This window comes from Martes martes, assembly GCF_963455335.1.
Source record: "Martes martes genome assembly, chromosome: 9".
NCBI lineage: Eukaryota > Metazoa > Chordata > Mammalia > Carnivora > Mustelidae > Martes > Martes martes.
The window spans coordinates 118,726,060-118,747,162 of NC_137896.1; the positions used below are offsets into that span (position 1 = coordinate 118,726,060).

The 21,103-nt window shown below is 43.8% G+C and overlaps 3 protein-coding genes across 3 annotated transcripts; all 3 read left to right on the top strand.

Moving 5' to 3' along the window:
- Positions 1-2,660: 2,660 nt before the first annotated feature.
- Positions 2,661-13,953, top strand: LOC308349159 (uncharacterized protein; the record flags this gene model as incomplete). Its single annotated transcript, XM_080813680.1, has 4 exons — positions 2,661-5,595; positions 6,256-6,310; positions 6,523-13,851; positions 13,938-13,953. The coding sequence occupies exons 3-4, from the start codon at positions 7,400-7,402 to the stop codon at positions 13,951-13,953; spliced, it is 6,468 nt and encodes a 2,155-aa protein (XP_080669806.1). The 5' UTR covers positions 2,661-5,595; positions 6,256-6,310; positions 6,523-7,399.
- Positions 13,954-14,001: 48 nt separating this feature from the next.
- On the top strand, positions 14,002-16,709 carry LOC308349160 (uncharacterized protein; the record flags this gene model as incomplete). The annotated part of the gene is made up of 2 exons (XM_080813681.1): positions 14,002-16,012; positions 16,680-16,709. Exons 1-2 carry the CDS (start codon positions 14,066-14,068, stop codon positions 16,707-16,709), a joined length of 1,977 nt encoding a protein of 658 aa, XP_080669807.1. The 5' UTR covers positions 14,002-14,065.
- Positions 16,710-16,861: 152 nt separating this feature from the next.
- Positions 16,862-20,667, top strand: LOC308349161 (spermatogenesis-associated protein 31H1-like; the record flags this gene model as incomplete). Its single annotated transcript, XM_080813682.1, has 2 exons — positions 16,862-20,120; positions 20,648-20,667. Exons 1-2 carry the CDS (start codon positions 17,015-17,017, stop codon positions 20,665-20,667), a joined length of 3,126 nt encoding a protein of 1,041 aa, XP_080669808.1. The 5' UTR covers positions 16,862-17,014.
- Between the last annotated feature and the right edge of the window lie 436 nt (positions 20,668-21,103).

Below are 21,103 nucleotides of genomic sequence, written 5' to 3' on the forward strand. Positions count from 1 at the left end.
GGCTCCCACATTGGCTGGGCCCTGTCAGGTTTACCTTGCAATGACCATTGTGATGTCCTGTGGAGTCACAACCTTGAGGGGTTATATTGTTGGGCTGAGAGGGGCATGGGGTTGAGAAATGGCAGCGATTTGGGGGCTGGCCATACCGCCTCCGTCATGTGTCAGCCTCCTACTACTATTTGGTTTCCTCGTTTGGGGGCTTTGGCTGCTCTTCTCTGGGAGACAGAGCAGGGAGCAGGTGGCAGCCAAGAGAGCCTCAGAGGTATGTGATGCCACCTTCCCTGGAAATCCACTGCTCCCGGTCCCTGCCTCTGAAGCACTGGAAACTCCTACATCTTGGGCCAGGGGAGGAACAGGGTGGGGGAAGAGGGGAGTTGAGATAAGTGCCTATGGATGTCTTCCTGTAAGTGTAAATCATCCTCAATCCTGTTCCTTTCAGTTTACTTCAACAAACCTTGAGCTCCTATTATATATGGTGGCGTACTGGACGTTGAGGAAAAACAAAACCCCAACCCCACCCTCTAGGAGCTCTAGGCGAGCCTGGGGAGACAGAGGGATTTATACATAATGAAAGAGAAAATGATAAGAGTTAACAGAAGTATAAACACTGCTGAAGAGGTTGGAGGCAGTCTTTTGAAGCAGGGGGATCTAGAAAATGCCTCTGGGGGCGCTCAGGTTTGAATTGTGCTTCAGAAGAAGGGAAGGGCTTTGAAGATGGATAGGCTGGATGGAAGAAAGTAGGGAAGACTTTCCAGTTGGAAGGGATGGATTGGGGAAAAGCAGGGGAAACTGAAGAATGTTGGGTATGTTTGAAGAGAGGACACCTATGTGGGTGGAATGTAGAAGTATAGGGAGGTCAGTGAGAGAAAAATCTGGAAAATTGACAGAGGTGACATTGTAGAGGGCTTTCAATGCCAGGCTGAAGAGTTCGTATATATTTCATATATATATATGTGTTTGTGTGTGTGTGTGTGTGTGTGTGTGTGTGTGTGTGTGTATAATTGTATATGCAATGGAAAGATGTCAAGGGGCACCTGGGTGGCTCAGTTGGTCTGTGACTCTTGATTTAGGCTCAGGTCATAATCTCAGGATTGTGAGATCAAGCCCTGCGTCATGCCTTGTGCTCAGCAGGGAGTCTGGCTCTCTCCCTTCCTCCTTTCTCCCTCCCCTCCCGCTGCTCCACGCGCTCTCTCTCTCTCTCTCTCAAATAAATAAGTAAATCTTAAAAAAAAAAAAAAAAAGATGTCGAAGGTCTTTTTTTTTTTTTTTTTAAGATTTTATTTATTTATTTGACAGACAGAGATCACAAGCAGGCAAAGAGGCAGGCAGAGATAGAGGGGGAAGCAGGCTTCCTGCTGAGCAGAGAGCCAGGTGCGGGGCTCGATCCCAGGACCCTGGGATCATGACCTGAGCCGAAGGCAGAGGCTTTAACCCACTGAGCTACCCAGGTGCCCCAACGTCTGGTCTTTTAAATGTCATTTTCTAGGGGCACCTCCCTGGCTCAGTCAGTAGAGCATGTGACTCTTGATCTTGGGATAGTAAGTTTGAGCCCCACACTGGGTGTAGAGATGATTTAAAAATAAAATCTTAAAAAGAATGTCATTTTCTAATTATGTCAACACTTCAAAATAGGGTGCCTGGGAGGCTCAGTAGGTTAAGCAACTGCGTTTGGCTCAGGTCATGATCCTGGAGTTCTGGGATTGAGTCCTGCATCAGGCTCCCAGCTCCACAGGGAGTCTGCTTCTCCCTCTGATCCTCTCCCCTCTCATGCTCTCTCTCACTGTCTCTATCTCAAATAAATAAATAAAATCTTTAAAGATTTTTTTTATTCATTTATTTGACCGACAGAAATCACAAGTAGGCAGAGAGGCAGGCAGAGAGAGAGAGAGAGAGAGAGTGAAGCAGACTCCCTGCCGAGCAGAGAGCCCCATGCGGCCTCCATCCCAGGATCCTGAGATCATGACCTGAGCCGAAGGCAGAGGCTTAACCCACTGAGCCACCCAGGCACCCATAAATAAAATCTTTAAAAAATAATAATAAATACCTCAAAATAAAATGGACTTTTAAAAAAAAAAGGTTTTTCTATATTGACCTTTTATCTAAAAATCTTGCTAAATTTGCTTATCAATCCTGAAAATATATCGGTAGATGCTTTTCCAAAAGCATATTGTGATTCCCTACACAGTCACATTGTCTGCATATGATAATTTTATTTCTTCCTTTCTAATGCTATGACTTCTATTTCTTTTCCTTGCTTTATTGCATGGAGTAGGATTCCCAGGACTGTGTCCAGTAGATCGTGGGGATTTTTATCTTCTTTTTTTATGTAGAGGAAGGTTTTCTTTAATTCACCATTTATGCGTAATGTTTGCTGTGTGGTTTTTGTAAATACTGTTTAGCAGATGAAGAAAGCTCCCTTTTACTTCTGGTTTGCTAAGAATTTTAGCATGAATGGGTGTTGAATTTTATCAAGCACTTTTTCTGCCTCTATTTAGATGTTCATACGATTTTTCTTGTTTATTCTATTAAAGTGCTGAATTACAATGAAATTTTTTATAAGATTTTATTTTATTTATTTGATAGATCACAAGTAGGCAGAGAGGCAGGCAAAGAAGGAGGGGGAGGCAGACTCCCTGCTGAGCAGAGAGCCCAATGCGGGGCTCAATCCCAGGACCCTGAGATTATGACCTGAGCCGAAGGCAGAGGCTTTAACCCACTGAGCCACCCAGGCGCCCCTACAATGAATATTTAAAATATTAAACCAACTGTGAATTCCTGAAACAAATATAACATGTTTGTGATACTGTTCATGATCCTTTTTAGACATTGTTGGATGATGTTTGCCGATATTAAGTTTAGGAATTTTGCGTCTGTTTCCATGAAAGAGACTGACCTGTGAGTTTTCCTTTCTTTTTTTTTTTAAGATTTTATTTATTTATTTGACAGGCAGAGATCACAAGTAGGCAGAGAGGCAGGGAGAGGGAGGAGGGAGCAGGCTCCCCGCCGAGCAGAGAGCCCGATGCGGGGCTCGATCCCAGGATTCTGAGATCATGACCTGAGCTGAAGGCAGAGGCTCAACCCACCGAGCCACCCAGGCGCCCCTTGAGTTTTCCTTTCTAATAATGTCTGGATCAGATTCTAGAATCAAGGTTAATTCAGCCTCCTAAAGTAAAGGGAGAAGTAAGGATTCTTTTCTACCTCATTAGCATAACCAAGGCATTCCTATCACTCAGGAAATTCCCAGTGTTTTTGAAGCTCTGTGTCAGGAGTCTGGGACAAACACCAGATGTGTTTTTATTATAACACCACACACACACACACACACACACACACACACACACACCCCACACACACACGGGTGGGGGGAGATTGAAAAATTGGCTGATATTAATATATTTGTGGAGGCTGATAAATCCCAACTTCTTGAGGCAGGCTGGAATCTTAGGCAGGGTTTCTATTTTCAATCATTTTCTAAAAAATTAAATTATTATTTATTTTTAAAAATATTTTATTTATTTATTTGACAGAGAGAGAGATACAGTGAGAGAGAGAACATAAGCAGGGGGAGTGGGAGAGGGAGAAGCAGGTTTCCAGCTGAGCAGGGAGCCAGATGTGGGGCTTGATCCCAGGACCCTGGGATCATGACCCAAGCAGAAGGCAGACGCTTGACGACTGAACCACCTAGGTACCCCTAAGCATCCAACTCTTGATCTCAGCTTAGGTCTTGATATTGATCTTTATCTTGAGCTGAGGGTCACGAGGTCAAGCTCTCCATTGGGCCCAGTATGGAGCCAACTTAAAAAAAAATACAACTGATTTTTGGGTGTTGATACTGCATTCTGTAACTCTGTTACATTCTGTAACTCTGATACTGCATATCTGTAAACTCTACTGATAATAAATTCATTTATTAGTTCTAATTGGGTTTTGTGTGTGTGTGTGTATTCTTTATGATTTTCTGTAAATAAGGTTATGTCGTCTATGAATAGAGATTGTTTAACTTTTCCTTTCCAAAGGAAAGGATGGCTTTTCTTTTTCTTTCTTTCTTTCTTTTTTTTTTTTTTTTTTAGAAAGGAGGCTTGGTTTGCCTTCTTTCTTTCTTTTTCTCTTTCTTTCGTTCTTCCTTTTTTAAGATTTTGTTTATTTATTTGGCAGGCAGAGAGAGAGAGGAGGAAGCAGGCTCCCTGCTGAGCAGAGAGCCCAATGCGGGGCTCGATCCCAGGACCCCGGGATCATGACCTGAGTGGAAGGCAGAGGCTTTAACCACTGAGCCACCCAGGCGCCCCAGCTTTTACTTTTCTTACATAATTGCTCTGGTTGGAGTTTCTAGCACAATGTTAAAGCAAAGTAGTGAAATGGAGCATCCTTGTCTGTTCACTACCTTAAAAGAAAAGCTCTCAGGCTTCCACTGTTGAGAATGATATTAGCTATGGGTTTTTCATTAATACCCCTTACTATATTGAGGAAATTCCCTTCCATCCCTAGTTTGTTGAGTGTTTTTATTTTTTTATTAAATCATGAATAGGTGTTGGATTTTGGCAATCCTTTTTCTCCACCAGTTGAGATAATTGTCCAGTTTTTTTCCCCTTTGTGTTATTAATGTGGTGTATCACATTGATTTACTTTCTTAGGTTGAACCACCATTCTTGGGAGAATTTTTGCTTTTAACACTTTTATTCAACATTGTTTAGCTAAAACATTTGGCAATACTATGAATAATATTATGTAGGCTCTTATAATACACTCTCCAAGACTGATATCATGATTCAAAATTGTTTTATTTGAAATGGTAACAAATGTAATTTCTGCCTTTCAAGTGACTTGGAACATGCTTGCAAAAAACTCAGGAGTTTACGTTACTGATCGGGAAATTCTGACCTAAAGGATAAAATAAAAATTCCATCATTTGGTAAAATCTGGCTTCCACCTTATGTTTTCCGCTTTTGTCTTAGCAAATGTGCACCTGACACTTGTGACTTTATAATCTTCTGGGTGATGTTGCTTTGGACTTGCCTGGAATGCTCTTTTTTCACCTAAAAACTTTCTGCTGATTCTTCAGATGCCAGTACAAATGGCCACTTCTTGAGTAATTTTTCCCATCTCTCCCAGGCAGTTAATCACTGTCCTTTTATTCTCTAACACTTATATTTCTGTTATATATTTATTTATTAATATATCTATAAATTTTAATAATTTATTTATTACTATATTTAGATGTTTCTGTTATCTATTTATTTACATATTATTTATGGGTTATATATTTACCACACTGTATTATAACTTAGCTGTTTAGACATCTGTTTTCCCCATTAATGTGAATTCCCAGACTACAGGGGTCCTATTTATCTTTGTAGTCCTAGCACCCAACCTAATGCCTAGAACCTAGTAAGCATTCATTAAATGATCTATGAATACATGAATGGGGTGCCACTTGTGCTGTGGTTATGGACACCAACTGTATCAATATTTGTGTCTGTAGGAGGAAATGTGCTCTTGATTCTCTAACCTAGAACATTTTCTGATTTTATTTTTTTCTCTTTGTGCCTCTCTAGACTTCAAAGCAGCATACACCGAAGAAGATCCAGAAACTCACAGGTCAGAAAGATCCTATCCTTTATTCTTCAGCTCAAGGCTGATGACAAATCAACTGTGGGTCTGCTTTAAGACTCCAGACTTCAATAACAGGTTGAGGGAGGGAATTTGAAAGAGATTATGTAAATGAAAGAAATGTGCTTATTCTTTCTAGCATCTCCAAAGATGCTAGATTCTTTTTAGCAACTTCCAAAGAGATAGAAACAGATTGATAATTCTTCCTATGCTTCCTTTCCCCATGCTTTCTTGCCTAATTTTCCTTTTGTGCAGAACTCAAAGTATCAGGAAAGAAATCTGGTGAGATTAATGTTTGGTGCAGGAAGTTCCAATAACTTTTTCCCCTGTCATAGGCACTGGATAGACTCCTTTGGGGGGAAAAAATATGTGTTATGAACTTTGGTTCCCCTACTCCAACTCCCTACTCGCATGATTGTTCCTGCTCTTTCCAACAGCTTAATCTACTACATGGTGAAGGCAGCATAGTAGAGTTCAAAATATAAAAACTTGAGCCCTGGGTTAAGTCTGAGCTCTACCACTCATTAACTTAATGATCCTAGGCATGATTTCACCTTCGTTTTCTTATCTGTAAAACAAGGGGGTGGAACAAGGTAGAGGTGCTATCAACAATTCAGGTGCTAAAAGCTTCTTTACCTCTGCTCCCAGCTTCCCAGGGGGAAGAAAATCTTAGGATGAGCTGCTCTGAAGCTAATCCGACACAGTGAGTAGAGTTGACCTTCACTATCTATTCCTCCTCTCTTCAGCTTACTCTACTGATAAACTCTGTAGGAGTTAGGAGAAAGGTACCTAGTACTGTTTTACTTCCCTCACAATGACAGCTGTTCCTTTTCTAAGTTAAGTCACTATTCTTACTGGTTTCCTTACTAGTACTTTAATATCACTTCAGTGACATTAACCTACTCTTGTGTCCAGCTTTTCAGGTCTCCCTATGGGATGGGCCCAGGAGTATGCACTCTGGTCAATGGACAGAAGTCTTCAACAGATCTTCCAACATCTGGAATGTGCAAGGTCAGGGAAGGTCGTTTCTGGGAGGAGGTTGGGTGGTGGAAGTTTTTGTTTTTGTCTTAAGTAAACTCTACCCGCAATGTGGGGGTCGAATGCTTGAGATCAAGAATTGCATGCTCTACCAACCGACCTAGCCAGATGCCCCAAAGGTGGTAGAACTTTTAAGAGGGAGGGAGCAAGAGACCGAAGAAGGGAGGTAGTAGAGAGGGAAAGAGGGAGGGAAAAAGAGAGGGAAAAGAGAGATTGTTAGTTGGTCGCTTATTTACTTCGTTTTGGCAGCGGGGATAAATTCTGGGTCCAAAGGTTTAGTCCATGGATCATTTCTGATTGGAATGGAGACCCATACCTTCCTCTCCTCCTCGTAGAGGAATTCCTTACATAAGTAATGGATATTGGGGAAAAGAATCTCTTTTGTTGTTATTGTTCTCCCTCAGGCCAAAATATTTCACATTTGAAATAGCCGCTACCTTTCCCTTGTCGTACTTTTTCCTGCCTCAAAGCAAATGGAAACTTTTCTTTATTTCTTAGATCAAGTCTTCTGGAACTGAGTTTGCCTGAATCACAGGATACGATTTCTTCCTCTACCTCCTCTGTGCTTGTGGCTCAGGAGCCGGTTCTACCCTGTTGTGGCTGTAAGAAGGCAAAACATTCTACTAATGACAGCAGCTCCTCCGGATCATTATGCAACAACTCCAGCCTGTCCCACCTTCCCGTCTTTTCTGAAGGAACAACCTGGCAACTCCGGAGCCATGGTTTACCTAGTTTACCCAAAAACCAGTCTTCCATGTTCAGGAACCAAGGGTTTGGGAAATCAAAACTTTTCCAGAATTTGGCAGCTCTTTCACCCTTAAGATCCCAAAACTCTTTTATCAACTCTGTTTTTGAATCCCCAGATCTCTGCCAACAAGAAAAAACAAAGAATGGGGGAGAGAGCAAGAGTCCTTTGCCATTGGATCATGGGCCAGATGTGATTTTCACCAAGGCAAGACCACGATTCTCGGGGTGGGCTCCAATCCGGCTCTCTCCTTTGGCTAGGGGGGAGTTAGAGGGACATATGGCTTGGAAGGTTTATACTTTGAGGGAACAGACAGTGCCTCTGCCTGTGAGGGAATCGTGGGCAATGCTGAATTACTTAATTGAGGCACAAGGAGGAGTTCCCGAGCCAGAGAAACCTCAAATCCAGGTATCTGTGCCCATTCATCAAAGCACTGAACAAAGTCTCTACAATAAATTCCCAAACTGTCCATCATTTCAGCTCCATGTGAATATTGGAGTGGAATCTGGATTAAATAGAACAGAAACAAAAATTTCACAGTCATTTATCCCAGGTAAGCAGTCACAACATGGGGATGGCCCGCAAATCCTTAAATGCAGGCCCTTAATTACATCACTGGGCACTCCGCTTCCCAAAAGTTTAGGAGCTGACATAATTCCAGAGAAAACCACTGGACTGCAGAAGGAGCCAAAACATGTTCTAGAACTTAATATAGAACAGAGGGTCACGGGTCTTCAGCAGCATAAGTCCCACATGACTAATGTGGAATTGACCCCAAGGCTACCATGTCAAGTTACAGATAGCATAAAGGTGACTCCTTTAGCATTACTTCAAGTCATGGATTCAATGGGGATGATCCCAGAATCACATTCAGAAGTGATAGAATCTGTGGGTTTGTTCCCACAGCCACCAGACAAAGTTGGGAAACCAATGGAAACCACAAAAAAAGTGAGTGTAAGCACTAAACCATCATATCAAGTAACTAAAGCAGTGGAGGTAACATCAAGTGCTCAGCATCAAGTTATGGAATCAAAGATGACCTCCAGACCACCGAACCAAGTCACAGATAATGTGACGGTAACTCCTGCAGCATTGCTTCAAGTCATGGATTCTATGGGGATGATTAATGAATCACATCTACATATCATAAAACCCGTGGGAATAACCCCAAGAACACCATCTCAAGCCATGAAATCAGGGGAAATAACCACATCGTTGGACCATAAAGTCATACCATCAGGAAAGATGCGTCCAAAGGCACAATATACAGTTCTGGAAACTGTGGAAATGACTTTCGGGCCACATCCTGAAGTTACTGAATCAGTGGATATAACCTCAAAGCCACAAAGTCAAATCACAGGACCACTGAAGATTCCTCCAGGGCCAATATGTCCAAATACAAGATCATTGGAAATGATCTCCAGTCCATTGCATCAAGTTACTGATTACACGAAAGTTACTCCAGTGGCAGTATTACAAGCTATGGATTTCGTGGGAATGATTCCACCAGCACCGCCACACGTTATAGAATCTGGAGATTCACAGTCTGAAATTGCAACTTTGGCCCCAGGAGCAGCTCAACCAGTTGGTTTGACATCTTCTAGCTCTCCTCCACCTATCGGTCCACCTGGAGTGGTAGGATCTGTGGGTTTACCTCCAAAGCCACCACTTAAAGTCACAGAATCAGTAGGGATGATTCCAATGCCATCACATCAATCCATACATTCTTTAAAGGTAACTCCAGTAGCACTGGGGTCATCCATGGGAATGATCATAACGCCACAATCACAAGTTGCGGAAACGCAGGATTTGACCTCAGGGCCAGTATCTCAAGTCAGGAAACCTCTGGAGTTGACTCCTGGGTCATGCATTCAAGTGCAAGACTCTGTGGAGGTGACTCCACAACCGTATGTTCAAGGCACAAAAACTACAGCATTAACCCCAGGACTACCTCATCAAGTCATGGAATCTCCAAGTTTGACCCCATGGCATCAGATCTTAGAATCTTCAGAGAGGAGTCCAAGGCAAAGCCATCAAATGATGGAAACTATGGGGTTGGCTTCTGACCCCATGATCAGAAATCTGACTGAGTCAAAACAGTCACATCATCAAATAATGGAACATGTAGGGACAGTCCCTAGATCACTGGGCCAAAGAACAGCATCTAAGGAAACGAGCCAAAAGCCACTGCATCAAGTCACAGAATCTGCAGTAATGACCACTACATCTCTACTTCCACGTAACATTTCTTATAGAATTGTCTCCCAGCCAGAGAAACCAGATGAAAGATCTATGGGGTTGACTCCCGAGTCACAGTTGCCAAGAGTAAACTATTCTGAGTTGACTAGAAGAACACAGTTCCAAAGTATAAAGTCTTCTGAATTGATCCAAGGGCCAGGTGTGGGGGGTATGAAAGCAATGGAGCTGACCCCAGACTCAAAACTTCAAGGTGTACAATCTGAGCTGTTGACCTCAGAGCTGAAAGATGTGAAATCTGTGGTCTTAACTACAGGACAGGGTCTAAAAGGTACAAAATCTACTTTGCTAACCCCTAGTCCACAGCTGGAAGGTGAGAAATCTATGGAGATCACCACAGTGCCATGGATAGAATATGTCAAACCTGTGAAAAGCACCAAAGATACCAAGCTTCAAGGTACAACTTCTGACTTGATTCTGCATGCAAGAATTCAAGACTCCAAAGCTGTGGAGTTGGTCCAAAGAACACAACTGCAAGATGTGCAAACTGTGGAATTGAAATTTGAGCCCAAGACGGAAGGTGAGAAAGCTGTGCCTTTTGCACCAGGGCCATTGCTCCACGGGTCTGAACTGCAAGGTGTGAAACCCAAGGAACTGACTTTAGAGCCACAAACCCAAGAGAGTAAATTTGTTGACAGTACCCCGTGTTTAAAGCATCAAAGTTTACAGTCTGTAGAGGAAACTCCAGATTCAGAGCCGCAACGTGTAAAAGCTGTAAAGTTGACCCCAAGGCTAAACAAGCAGGAAGTAAAATCTGTGAAAGTGGCGAGAAGATCAAAGTTTCCCGGAGGAAAAACTGTGGATTTAGGCCCAAGGCAACAGTTTCAAGAGACGGCGCTCATGAATTTAACTTCTGGGCCAGAACAGGATGGCACGCTATCTGTAATCTCACCAAAGCAGCAACGTGTGAATTCAGAGCCGTTGAAGGGAGTGGCTAAGTCGGACGATGGGCTGTCTTTGGAGCTAATTCCAGAGCTAAAATGTAAAGGTAAAAAATTAGCAGACCTCAATTTTGAGTTACAGTTTGAAAGTATGAAATCAGACTTGACTCCAGAATCACATATTCAAGGTTTAAAACCTACAGAATTCAAACCTGAGCCACCTGAACCGCAGGTGCAAAGCATAAAGTCTCCTCAGTTGACCCCAGGGGCGCCACTGCACCAAATTAAAGGCTCAGAGTTAGCTTCGGAGCCACAGCTTTGTGTAAAAACCGTTCCGTTAAAACAAGAGCCACTGCTTCAAAGTATGAGATGCATTCAGTGGATACCAGGACCTACGTTCCAAGCTGTGAAATCTGTACAGTCAAATCTCGGGTCACAGTCTCAAGGTGTCAGATCTGTAGGGTTGAAATCTTCGACACAGTTGAGAGATGCGAAGTCATCTGAATTGACTCTAGGGTCAAAAACCCAAGGTGCGACATATACAGAGTTCAACCTTGGGCCGCAGTTGCAGAACATGAAAACCCCCGGGGTGCTCCCAGGAACACAGCTGCAAAAAGGGAAGGTTTTGGCATCAACCTCAGAGCCACAGCTTCAAGATGTAGAAACTACTGAGTTCAAAAAAGAGCCACAGCTGGAAAGAGTGAGGTGTATCCAGTGGATACCAGGACCTGATTTCCAAGGTGTGAAGTCTCTAGGGTTACAGTCTCAAGGTGTCAAGGCTCTAGGGTTGAAACCTTTCATACAGTTAAGAGATAGAAAGTCATCTGCATTAACTCCAAGGCCAAAGCTCCAAGATACACAATCTTCGGCATCACTCCAGGAACATAAGCTTCAAGACTGTGATTTGAATCCTTGTCTACAGGTGAGGAGTGTGAAATCATGTGAGCTGACTTCAAGGTCAAAGCTCTGTGATACAAAACTTATGCCACTGAAATCTAGGCTTTGCAGGCATGATAGGAAATCTACTCAATTGACTGCAAAAGCAAAGCTTCAAGAAGTGAAACCCTTACAGTCGTCCCCAGGAGCACAGCTTCAAGGTGTGAAGTCTCTGGTGCTTATGGAAGATCCACAGCTTCCTGGTGTGAAATCTGGGGTATTAAGCCAAGGGTCACAACTACAAAGCAAGACAACTAGAGAATTGAACTCCCCACTACACTTGACAAGCCTGAAGTCATCTGAATTGACTCTTCAGACAAAGCTTCAAGGTGTGAAATCTGAGAATTTCAACTCTGGGTCACAGTGGCATGATCTAAAACCTTCTAAGTTGTCACCTGAGATAAAGTCCCAAGATAAGACATTTACTGAGTCAAATCCAAGTTCACAGTCGAAAGGTATAACATGTTCCACACTGATCCCAGGAACAAAGATTCAAGGTACCAAATGTACAGATTTCAACCTTGGGCCATTGTTACAACATGTGAATTCCTCTGAAAGGACCTCAAAGACAAAGCTTCAAAATGTAAAACATAAAGAAAGCTGTCCCAGTCCCCGCGTGCAAGTCGTGAAATCTTCTGACCGGACCCCTGGATCAAAGCTTCAAAATGTGCAACTGGTGTTCAACCCTGACCCACAGTTTCAAGGAGTGAAATGTTCTAAATTAATCTCAGAAACAAAGTGTCAAGATGTGGTATCTGTGAATGTCAAACCTGGGCCACAGCTGAGAGGTGTGAAATCTTCTGAATTGATACAGGGGACAAAGCTTCAAAAAGTGAAGTCCGTGGATTTCAAGTCAGGCTCACAGTTGGAAGACATGACATCTTCTAGGTTGATCATGGGTATAAAGCTTCAAGATGTAAAATCTATGAATTTCAAGGCTGGACCACACTTGAAGGATGTGAAATCTTCACAAGTGATCGCAAGGGAAAAGCTTCAAGGTGTGAAATCTGCAGAATGGAAAGCTAATCCAAAGTTACAAGGTGAGACATCTTCTGATTTGACCCTGGAGAGGAAGTTTTCAGGTACGAAAGCAGGCCCACAGTTACAAGATGTGAAATGTTCTGAGTTGATCATGGGCATAAAGCTTCAAGATAAAAAATCGGCAGGGTTTGGTTCTAGATCACACTTGCAAGGTATGAGATCTTCTGAAGTGATCCCGGGGTCAAAACTTCAAGAAGTGAAACCCTCTGAGTTCAACCACGGTCCACAGCTACGAGGTGGGAAATCTGATTTAATTCAGATGAGGAAGCTTCAAGGTGTGAAGTCTGTGGAGTTCAACCCCAGACCACAGAGACAAGGTGAGAAATCTGATCTGATGCTAGAGTGCAGGCTCCAAGATCTGAAATCTGTTGAGTTAAAACCGGTTCTGCAGTTACAAGGTATACCATCTTCTGAGTTAACACCAAAAACAAAGCTTCAAAGTGGAGAATCTGTGGAGTTCCTTACCAGAACCACGTGGCAAGACATGAAACCTCTTGAATTGACTCTAGGTGCAAAGACGCAAGATGTGAAATCTTTGGGGTTTGAGTCAGTCCCACAGTTACAAAAGAGGAAATTGCCTATGTTGACACCAGGATCACACATTCAAGGCATGAAATCTCTGAAATTCAGCCCTGGGGCAAAGGTGCAAGGTGCAAAATCTCCTGAGTCTGTAAAGCTTCAAATAATGGAAACCACAGAGGTCAACCATGACCTAGAGTTCCAGGTCGCAAAACCCTCTGAGTTAGCCTTGGAATCAAAGATTGGCAATGTGACATCTTCCGAGTTCAATGCCAGGAAGCAGTGGCAAGAAGAGAAGTCTTTTAAGTTGAAACCAGGGCCAGAGCTTCAAAGTGTGAAAATTGTGGTATACACCCCTGGACCACATTTGCAACATATACAATCTTCAGAATTGTGCAAAGAGACAAAGCTCCAAGACGTGAAATCTAAGGAATCCAATCCTGAGCAACAGTGGCAAGATGTTAAATCCTCTGAGTTATGCCAGGGATCAAGGCTTCAAGGTATGCCATCTTTCCAGTTCAATCCTGGGCCACAGTTACAAGAGATAAAACCTGAGTTGTGCACAGACAGGAAGCTTCCATATGAGCAATTTCTGGAAACGAAGCATCGGCCTAAATTACAAGGTGAGAAATCCTCTGAATTTAATCTAGCCCCACAGCTTCAGTGTATACATGTTAGGGCATTCAGTACTAGACCACAACTGAATGGTGTACAATCTGAGTTGAATTCTGGATCAGAGCCTCGAGGTATAAAATCCCAGGTGTTCTGCCCTGGGCCACCTTTGCAAGATGTGAATTCTTCTGCATGTATTTCAAAACCAAAACTTCAGTGTGTAAATTCTGTTGGATGCAAATCTGAGCCACCCTTGCGAGGTATAAACCCTTCTGAATTAACTTCAGTTTCAAAACTTCAAGGTACAAAGTCTTCTGAGTTGAGTTCAGAGATCCCAAGGGAGACAACTATGGTGTTCAACCTTGATCCACATTTGCAAGATGTGAAACCTGAAGTGATTCCGGGGTCAAAGTCTCTTGCTCTAGCACCTATGGAATGCAACCCTGAGCCACAGATGAAGTGTGTCAATTCTTCTAAGTTGAATCCAGAGCCAAAAGTACAATGTGCAAATTCTGTGGGGTGCAAACCTGGGCCACCTTTGCAAGGTGTGCAGTCCTTTGAATTGACTTCAGGGGCAAAATGTCAAGGTACAGGATCTCAGGTGAATCCGGGGTCCAAGAATCAAAGTGAGACATCTGTGGTGTTCAGCGCTGAACCACATTTACAAGAGTTGAAATCCCAATTGATTCCAGGGTCAAAGTTTCTTGCTGTAGCACCTATGGAATGCAACCCTGGGCCACAGATGAAGTGTGTAAATTCTTTGCAGTTGGATCCAGAGCCAAAATTACAATGTGCTAACTCTATGGGGCATGAACTTGGGCCACCTTGGCAAGGTATACAATCTTTTGAGCTGACTTCAGGGGTTCAATGTCGAGGTATGGGATCTTTTGATTTGAATCTGGGGTCAGAAGTTCTAGGTATAAAATCTCTTATGTTTGACCCTGTGCAACATTTACAAAATGTGAAACATGAATTGAGTCCAGGGACAAAGTTTCAAGGTATAACATCACAAGAATTAAACTGTGGCCCACAGCTGCAAGGTGTGAATTCTTCTGATTTGAATTTTGGGTCAGAACGTCAATGCATAAATGCCATAAAGTTTAATCCAGACCCACAGATGCAAGGCATGAAACCCTCTGACTTGAATCCTACGTCAGAATATCAAGGTACAAAAGCTATTCTGTTCAACCCTGGACCACATCTGCAAGGTGTAAAACCTTCTGAGTTAATTCCAGGGACAAAGTTTCCAGAAATCCAGTTTTTGGAGAATCACTGTGGGTCATGGCAACAAGTTGTGCACTCAGTGTTCACTTTAGGCGCTTCGCTGAATGGTATGAAATCTGTGTTATTTTTACCAAAGCCACTGCTTGAAGATGTAAAGTCTGTGAAGACGAACAAAGAGCCAGCGTCTTGTGGTGGAAATTCTGTGAAACTGGCTTCAGGCTCTGAGCCGCAGGACTTGAAATGTGAGATGTTTGCACTAGAGCCATGTTTTACAGAAGTGAAATCTGTGGAGTTAAATCCAGGGCCACATCCTCAAGGTATGAATTCTGGGGAGTTGCCCTCACACGTCAGGCAGCACAGTGAGAGATCTGTGGTCTTTGCATCGAAGTTGTGTTTTCAAGATGTGAAATCTCTGGAGTTGAAACCATGGCCACAACCTCAAGACGTGAATTCTAAGGATTTGATTTCTCGCCTCAGGCAGAAATCTGTGGTGTTTGAATCAGAGCCATGTTCTCAAGATGTGACATCTTTGAAGTCAAACCTACAGCTACAGCCTCAAAGTGAGAATTCTTCAGGGCTTCCACCATGCCTGAGGTCACCAAGTGTTAGTTCTGAGGACTTTGCACCGGAACTATGTTTTCAAGATGTGCAATCTGTAGAGTTGACACCAGGGTCCCAACAGCAAGGTATGAATTGCCAAGAGTTGACTTCAGGATGGCAAGGTATGAAATCAATAGAGTTGGCACCAGAGCCAACTAAGAAGTTCATACGAGGACCCATGCTGAGTAGTGTTAGATTTTCAAATTTGTCCCCAGAATCACAGCGACAAGGTGAGAAACCTTTGGAGTTTACTCCAGAAGCAAAGTTGCAAAGTATAAAACATGTGAAATTGTCTTCAGCATCTCTGCAACAAGATATGAAATCTGTAGAGTTACTACCGGGGTCACTGCTTCAAAGAACAAAATCTGAGGAACGAACTCCAAAGAGGAGCTATCAAATCACAGGCTCCTCTGAGATAATCCCTAGGCCAGGGCATCAATTTGTAGAAGGTGCAGAGATGATCCCAACACCAAAGCCTCAAGTCCCTAAATCTGTGAATTTGGTGATCCCAACACCAAAGCATCAAGTCTCCAAATCTGTAAATTTGATTTCAGTACCAATTTATCATACCACAGAAAGGTTGGCCCATCGAGGCAATGAAACTGTAGAAAAATCTGTGGGGTTGACCCCAAAGTCAACAAGTAAAACCATGGAATCTTCAGGAGTGCCTCTAAGGCTAGATCTTCTAGTACCAGAATCTGTTGACCTGACTCATGTGCTAAGGAATCAAGGCTCTGAAGCCTTAGAATTAACCTTAAAGAAAATCCCAGAAACTCTCGAGTTGCTCTCTCAGTCATGGCCTCAAGTTAAGGACTTGGGGGAATCATATACAAGGCCAGTGCAGGAAGTTACAGGATCTGAAGAGATGACACCAGAGCCCAAGCATCACACTACAGAAACTATGGGGTTGACCCCCAAAGCAAGGCCAACAGAGAAGGAATTCCTTGGCATGACCCCAAAGCCAATAAGTAAAACCACTGGATATGCAGAGAGCGCTCCAAGGCCCTATCCTCAAGCACTAGAATCTGTGGAGGTGATCTCCGAGAAAAGACTGCAAGGGGAAGAATCAGAAGCACTGACTACAAAGTCATTACATCATGTCCCAGAATCTTCAGAGATGACACCAAGGCTAAAATATCCAGTTCCTGAATCTGTGGGTTCAACCTCTAAGCAATGGCTTCAACGGGAGGAATCTTTAGATTTGTCCCCAAGGCAAACAGGTCAAGCTCCAGGACATGCAGAATCTGTAGAGCTCCCATCTGAGACATGGCAGCAAGGGGATGGACCAATGGGGCTGACACAGTCACAGAATCAAAGTATGAAATATGCACAGATAGCTCCAGGACTACAGGGTCAAATTACAGAGTTTATGAGGATTAGTCCAAAGCCGCTAGATCAAGTCACAGGATCTACAAAGACACTGCTTCAAGCTGCTCAACCAATAGGAAGAACCTCAGTAGGCGCCCCCAAAGTTGCTGAGTATGTGAAAGTGACTCCTGGGCCACCACTTCAGGTTGTAAAGTCTGTAGCATTAACACCAGGGGGAACCTCTCAAATGGCAGACTATGTTGAACTGACTCCAAAAGTACAAGATGTGAGACCTTCTGAGTTTACCTCAGGGCTATGGTTGCAAAGTGTAAAATCAAAGGAATTAACCACAGAGCCAACACACCAGATTTTGGATATAATGAAGCTGACAGGGTTTCACATTGTAAAGACTGTGTTAATCCCAGGGCCACCACTTCAAATTGTGAGATCTGAGGAATTAGCACCACTACCAATTCCTCAGATTGTGGAACCAATAGGAGTCTCCTTAGGATCAGCTACTGAAGTAATGGATTGCTTGGATTTCTTCCCAAGGCCACATCTTCAAGAAATGGTAGAACCTGTAGAACTAACTCTGAGGCCAAATACCGAAGAGAAATCTTCAGAATCACTCTCACAGCCAGCATCTCCTTTGGAGGAATCTACAGTGTTCACTCATGAACAAGGGCTTCAGGCTGTGAAAGGAATGGGGATAAAAATAGGGCCTCCTCAAATCATGGAACGTGAGGATTTGAATCTAGTCCAGGGATATCGGAATAGGGAATCTGAGGATTTTATTTCAAGACAGGAGTTCCAAATAGGGAATTATTTCTCTAGATTTCTACAGAACTCTTCAAACTCGCTCATCTCAAGCTCTGTCGAAGCATCTGAATTAGGAAGCCTTTGTGATTTGGAGATGCCAGAAGTGTCAAGGGCCTTGGATATAAAAAACTTTGGGACAGATATTTTGCAGTCTGAAGAATACTTTAGAGACCCTACTACGATACAAACTTCAACCCTTCCCTTGTCCCTTCACAATCAACCCTCTGATAAGATAGCTAACGTTGTCGAAATCCCACATTTTGAGATCCCAGGAGTGGGTGTCGTATCTAAGAGGACTGATCAGAAGCAGGTGGAGAAGCTAGAGCATTCACTCCAGCGCCCATCCCAACATCCACTGCAAAGCTGGAGATCACCATCTAGGACCTTCCAGTCAGGATCAGGAACTCAGAGAGGCCTTAACTGGTCTGTCTTGAGCAGACAACAGAATGTCTGGGAGAATCACTCCTGGAGACAGCGACTACCCAGAAAATATCTCTCCAATATGCTAGTGTTAGGGAATGTCTTGGGAACCACTATGGAAAGGAACCTTTGTTCTCAAACATCTTTCACGGAAAGAGCCACCGCAGGTATCTGTCAATCTATTCAGAATTTATTTGGGGTTCCTGCGGAACTGATGGAACTTTCCAAGAGTCTGCTAGAGAAGAGTCAAAGTATTATTTCTCAGACTTCAGTGTCCAAAAACTACATTCAGAGACATACTTCGTATCACGGTCACGAACAAAGAATAGCCTTAAGGATGTGGACACGGAGCCCCATGTCCTCCATAATACAGCAATACTCTGGGGCTAGCGCGAAAAGAAAGAAAAGCTCGAAGCTTAGTGATATATCCCAGGAAGTCATTCAGCACATGCCTGTTTCATGTACAGAGGGCCAGCCTCCTGTCCCAGTAAATTTAGAGTCTCCCTTCAATATGGTTTTCACTAGGAAAGATTCTGTTCCAATGGAAGAGAGTGAGAACTCACAGAGTTCACAGACAAGGATTTTTGAGTCCCAACACTGTCTCAAGCCAAGTTACCTTCCCCGGGCCAAGACTGACTTGTCAGAACAGTTCCACTTGCTACAAGATCTGCAGCTAAAAATAGCAGCAAAACTGTTAAGGAGCCAAATACCCCCCAATGTACCTCCACCTCTAACTTCAGATCTCGTTTTAAAATACCCTATCTGCCTACAGTGTGGCCGATGTGTAGGATTTAATTGCTGTCATAAATTACAGGGCACTTTGGGGCCCTACCTTCTTATCTACCCACAGCTCCACCTTGTAAGCACTCCCGAAGGCCATGGAGAGATTAAGGTGAGTCTTGGCTTTAGGTTGCAAACTGGGAAAAGATCCCAAGTCCCAAAGTATCACAGAAGAGACAGACCCATCACACCAAGGAGTTCTAGATCACCATCACTAAGGAAAGCTAAAGTCTATACTCGAGCTTCCAAGAGTCCTACTTCTACAATGGATTTCTGGTCTGTATCTTCCCAGTCTCGTGCTCCTGTACAAGTCCACGTGAGGCAAAGACGGTATAGGAGCCCCGCCCTAGCAGGAAAGACGACAACTGGAGGGCCAGGGCACTATGAGTTTACTCAAGTTCACTCTCTACCACAGAGTGACTCTGAAAGCAATCAGGATAGAAAATGGGCTAAAAGGAGAACCCAAAAGACCCGTAGTTCAAAATACCCAAAGAAAAGAATCACTACGGGAGGCAGAACACAAAACACAAAGTTCTACACAAATGGTAGAACCACAATACGGAGTTCTTCTCGGGATTTACCAGCCCAGTTAAGAGGGAAGAGGAATGGAGCATCTCAGACAACTACTGCCTCTTCAAAAAGACAATCTAAGAAATCCTCCCAACCCAAATCCATTCAACTGCTTTTTCAAGGGCTAAAGCAAGCATTCCAGACAGCACGCAGAATTATGGCTTTTCCCGGACAGAAGCCTGAGGATAGGTCAAGGCCAGACCATTTGCGTTCAAGCAAAAACCACCATCCAAAACAAAAAGCCAGAGATTATTCCTCATCAAGAGATATCAAAAGAGATAGGATGTCAGTGGTTAAGCTAAAGCCAACAGACACAACCACTAAGCAGAAGATGTTATGGGAAGAAATACAGCAATTCAGATCAGCTCATCAACCAAAAAGAGGTAGCTCTTTCCAACTTAGACATACCCAACTACCCAAGTCCATAGTTTCCCAAAGAAGTGCTATTTTCAAAACCACGTCAGCCGGACAGCCTGTGGTTATTGTTCAAAACGACAATAGCAGCAAAGGTAAGAAAAACTCCTACAGATGTGAAATCTCCAGCCAGGAGTCCAAGAGCTCCGAAAGAGGAACCAGAGTTCAAGCCAGAGGGAGAAATCGACACGGTTCACTTAAGAGAACCTCACACAGTCACCTTAAAGAGAAACTCACACCCAAGAAGCGAAACCAATATAGCTTCTTAAGGGAGAGAACCCCACGTAATTCCTCTGAAAGGAGCCATCGCAGTCCCTCTGAGAGGAGCCATCGAAGTCCTCCTCTAAAGAGTCATCACAGTCCCTCTGAGAGGAGCCCCCGAAGCCACCTTCAGAAGAGCCATCACAGTCCCTCTGAAAGGAGCCACCGAAGTCTTTCTCAGAAGAGCCATCACAGTCCCTCTGAGAGGAGCCACCAAAGTCTTCCTCGGAAGAGACATCACAGTCCCTCTAAGAGGAGCCACCAAAGCCTCCTTCAGAAGAGACATCACAGTCCCTCTAAGAGGAGCCATCAAAGTCCTTCTCTAAAGAGCCATCACAGTCCCTCTGAGAGGAGCCATCAAAGTCTTCCTCGGAAGAGACATCACAGTCCCTCTAAGAGGAGCCACCAAAGCCTCCTTCAGAAGAGCCATCACAGTCCCTCTGAGAGGAGCCATCAAAGTCTTCCTCGGAAGAGACATCACAGTCCCTCTAAGAGGAGCCATCAAAGTATTCCTCGGAAGAGACATCACAGTCCCTCTAAGAGGAGCCACCGAAGCCTTCTTCAGAAGAGACATCACAGTCCCTCTGAGAGGAGTCATCGAAGTCCTTCTCTAAAGAGCCATCACAGTCCCTCTGAGAGCAGCCATCAAAGTCTTCCTCGGAACAGACACCACAGTCCCTCTAAGAGGAGCCACCCAAGCCTTCTTCAGAAGAGCCATCACCGTCCTTCTGAGAGGAGCCACCAAAGTCTTTCTCAGAAGAGCCATCACAGTCCCTCTGAGAGGAGCCATCAAAGTCTTCCTCGGAACAGACATCACAGTCCCTCTAAGAGGAGCCACCGAAGCCTTCTTCAGAAGAGACCTCACAGTCCCTCTGAGAGGAGTCATCGAAGTCCTTCTCTAAAGAGCCATCACAGTCCCTCTGAGAGGAGCCATCAAAGACCTCCGTTAAAGAGCCGTCTCAGTCCCTCTGAGAGGAGCCATCAAAGTCCTTCCCTAAAAAACCACTACCGTCTCTCTGAGAGGAGCCTTCGAAGTCCTCTAAAGAGCCACCACCGTCCCTCTGAGAGGAGC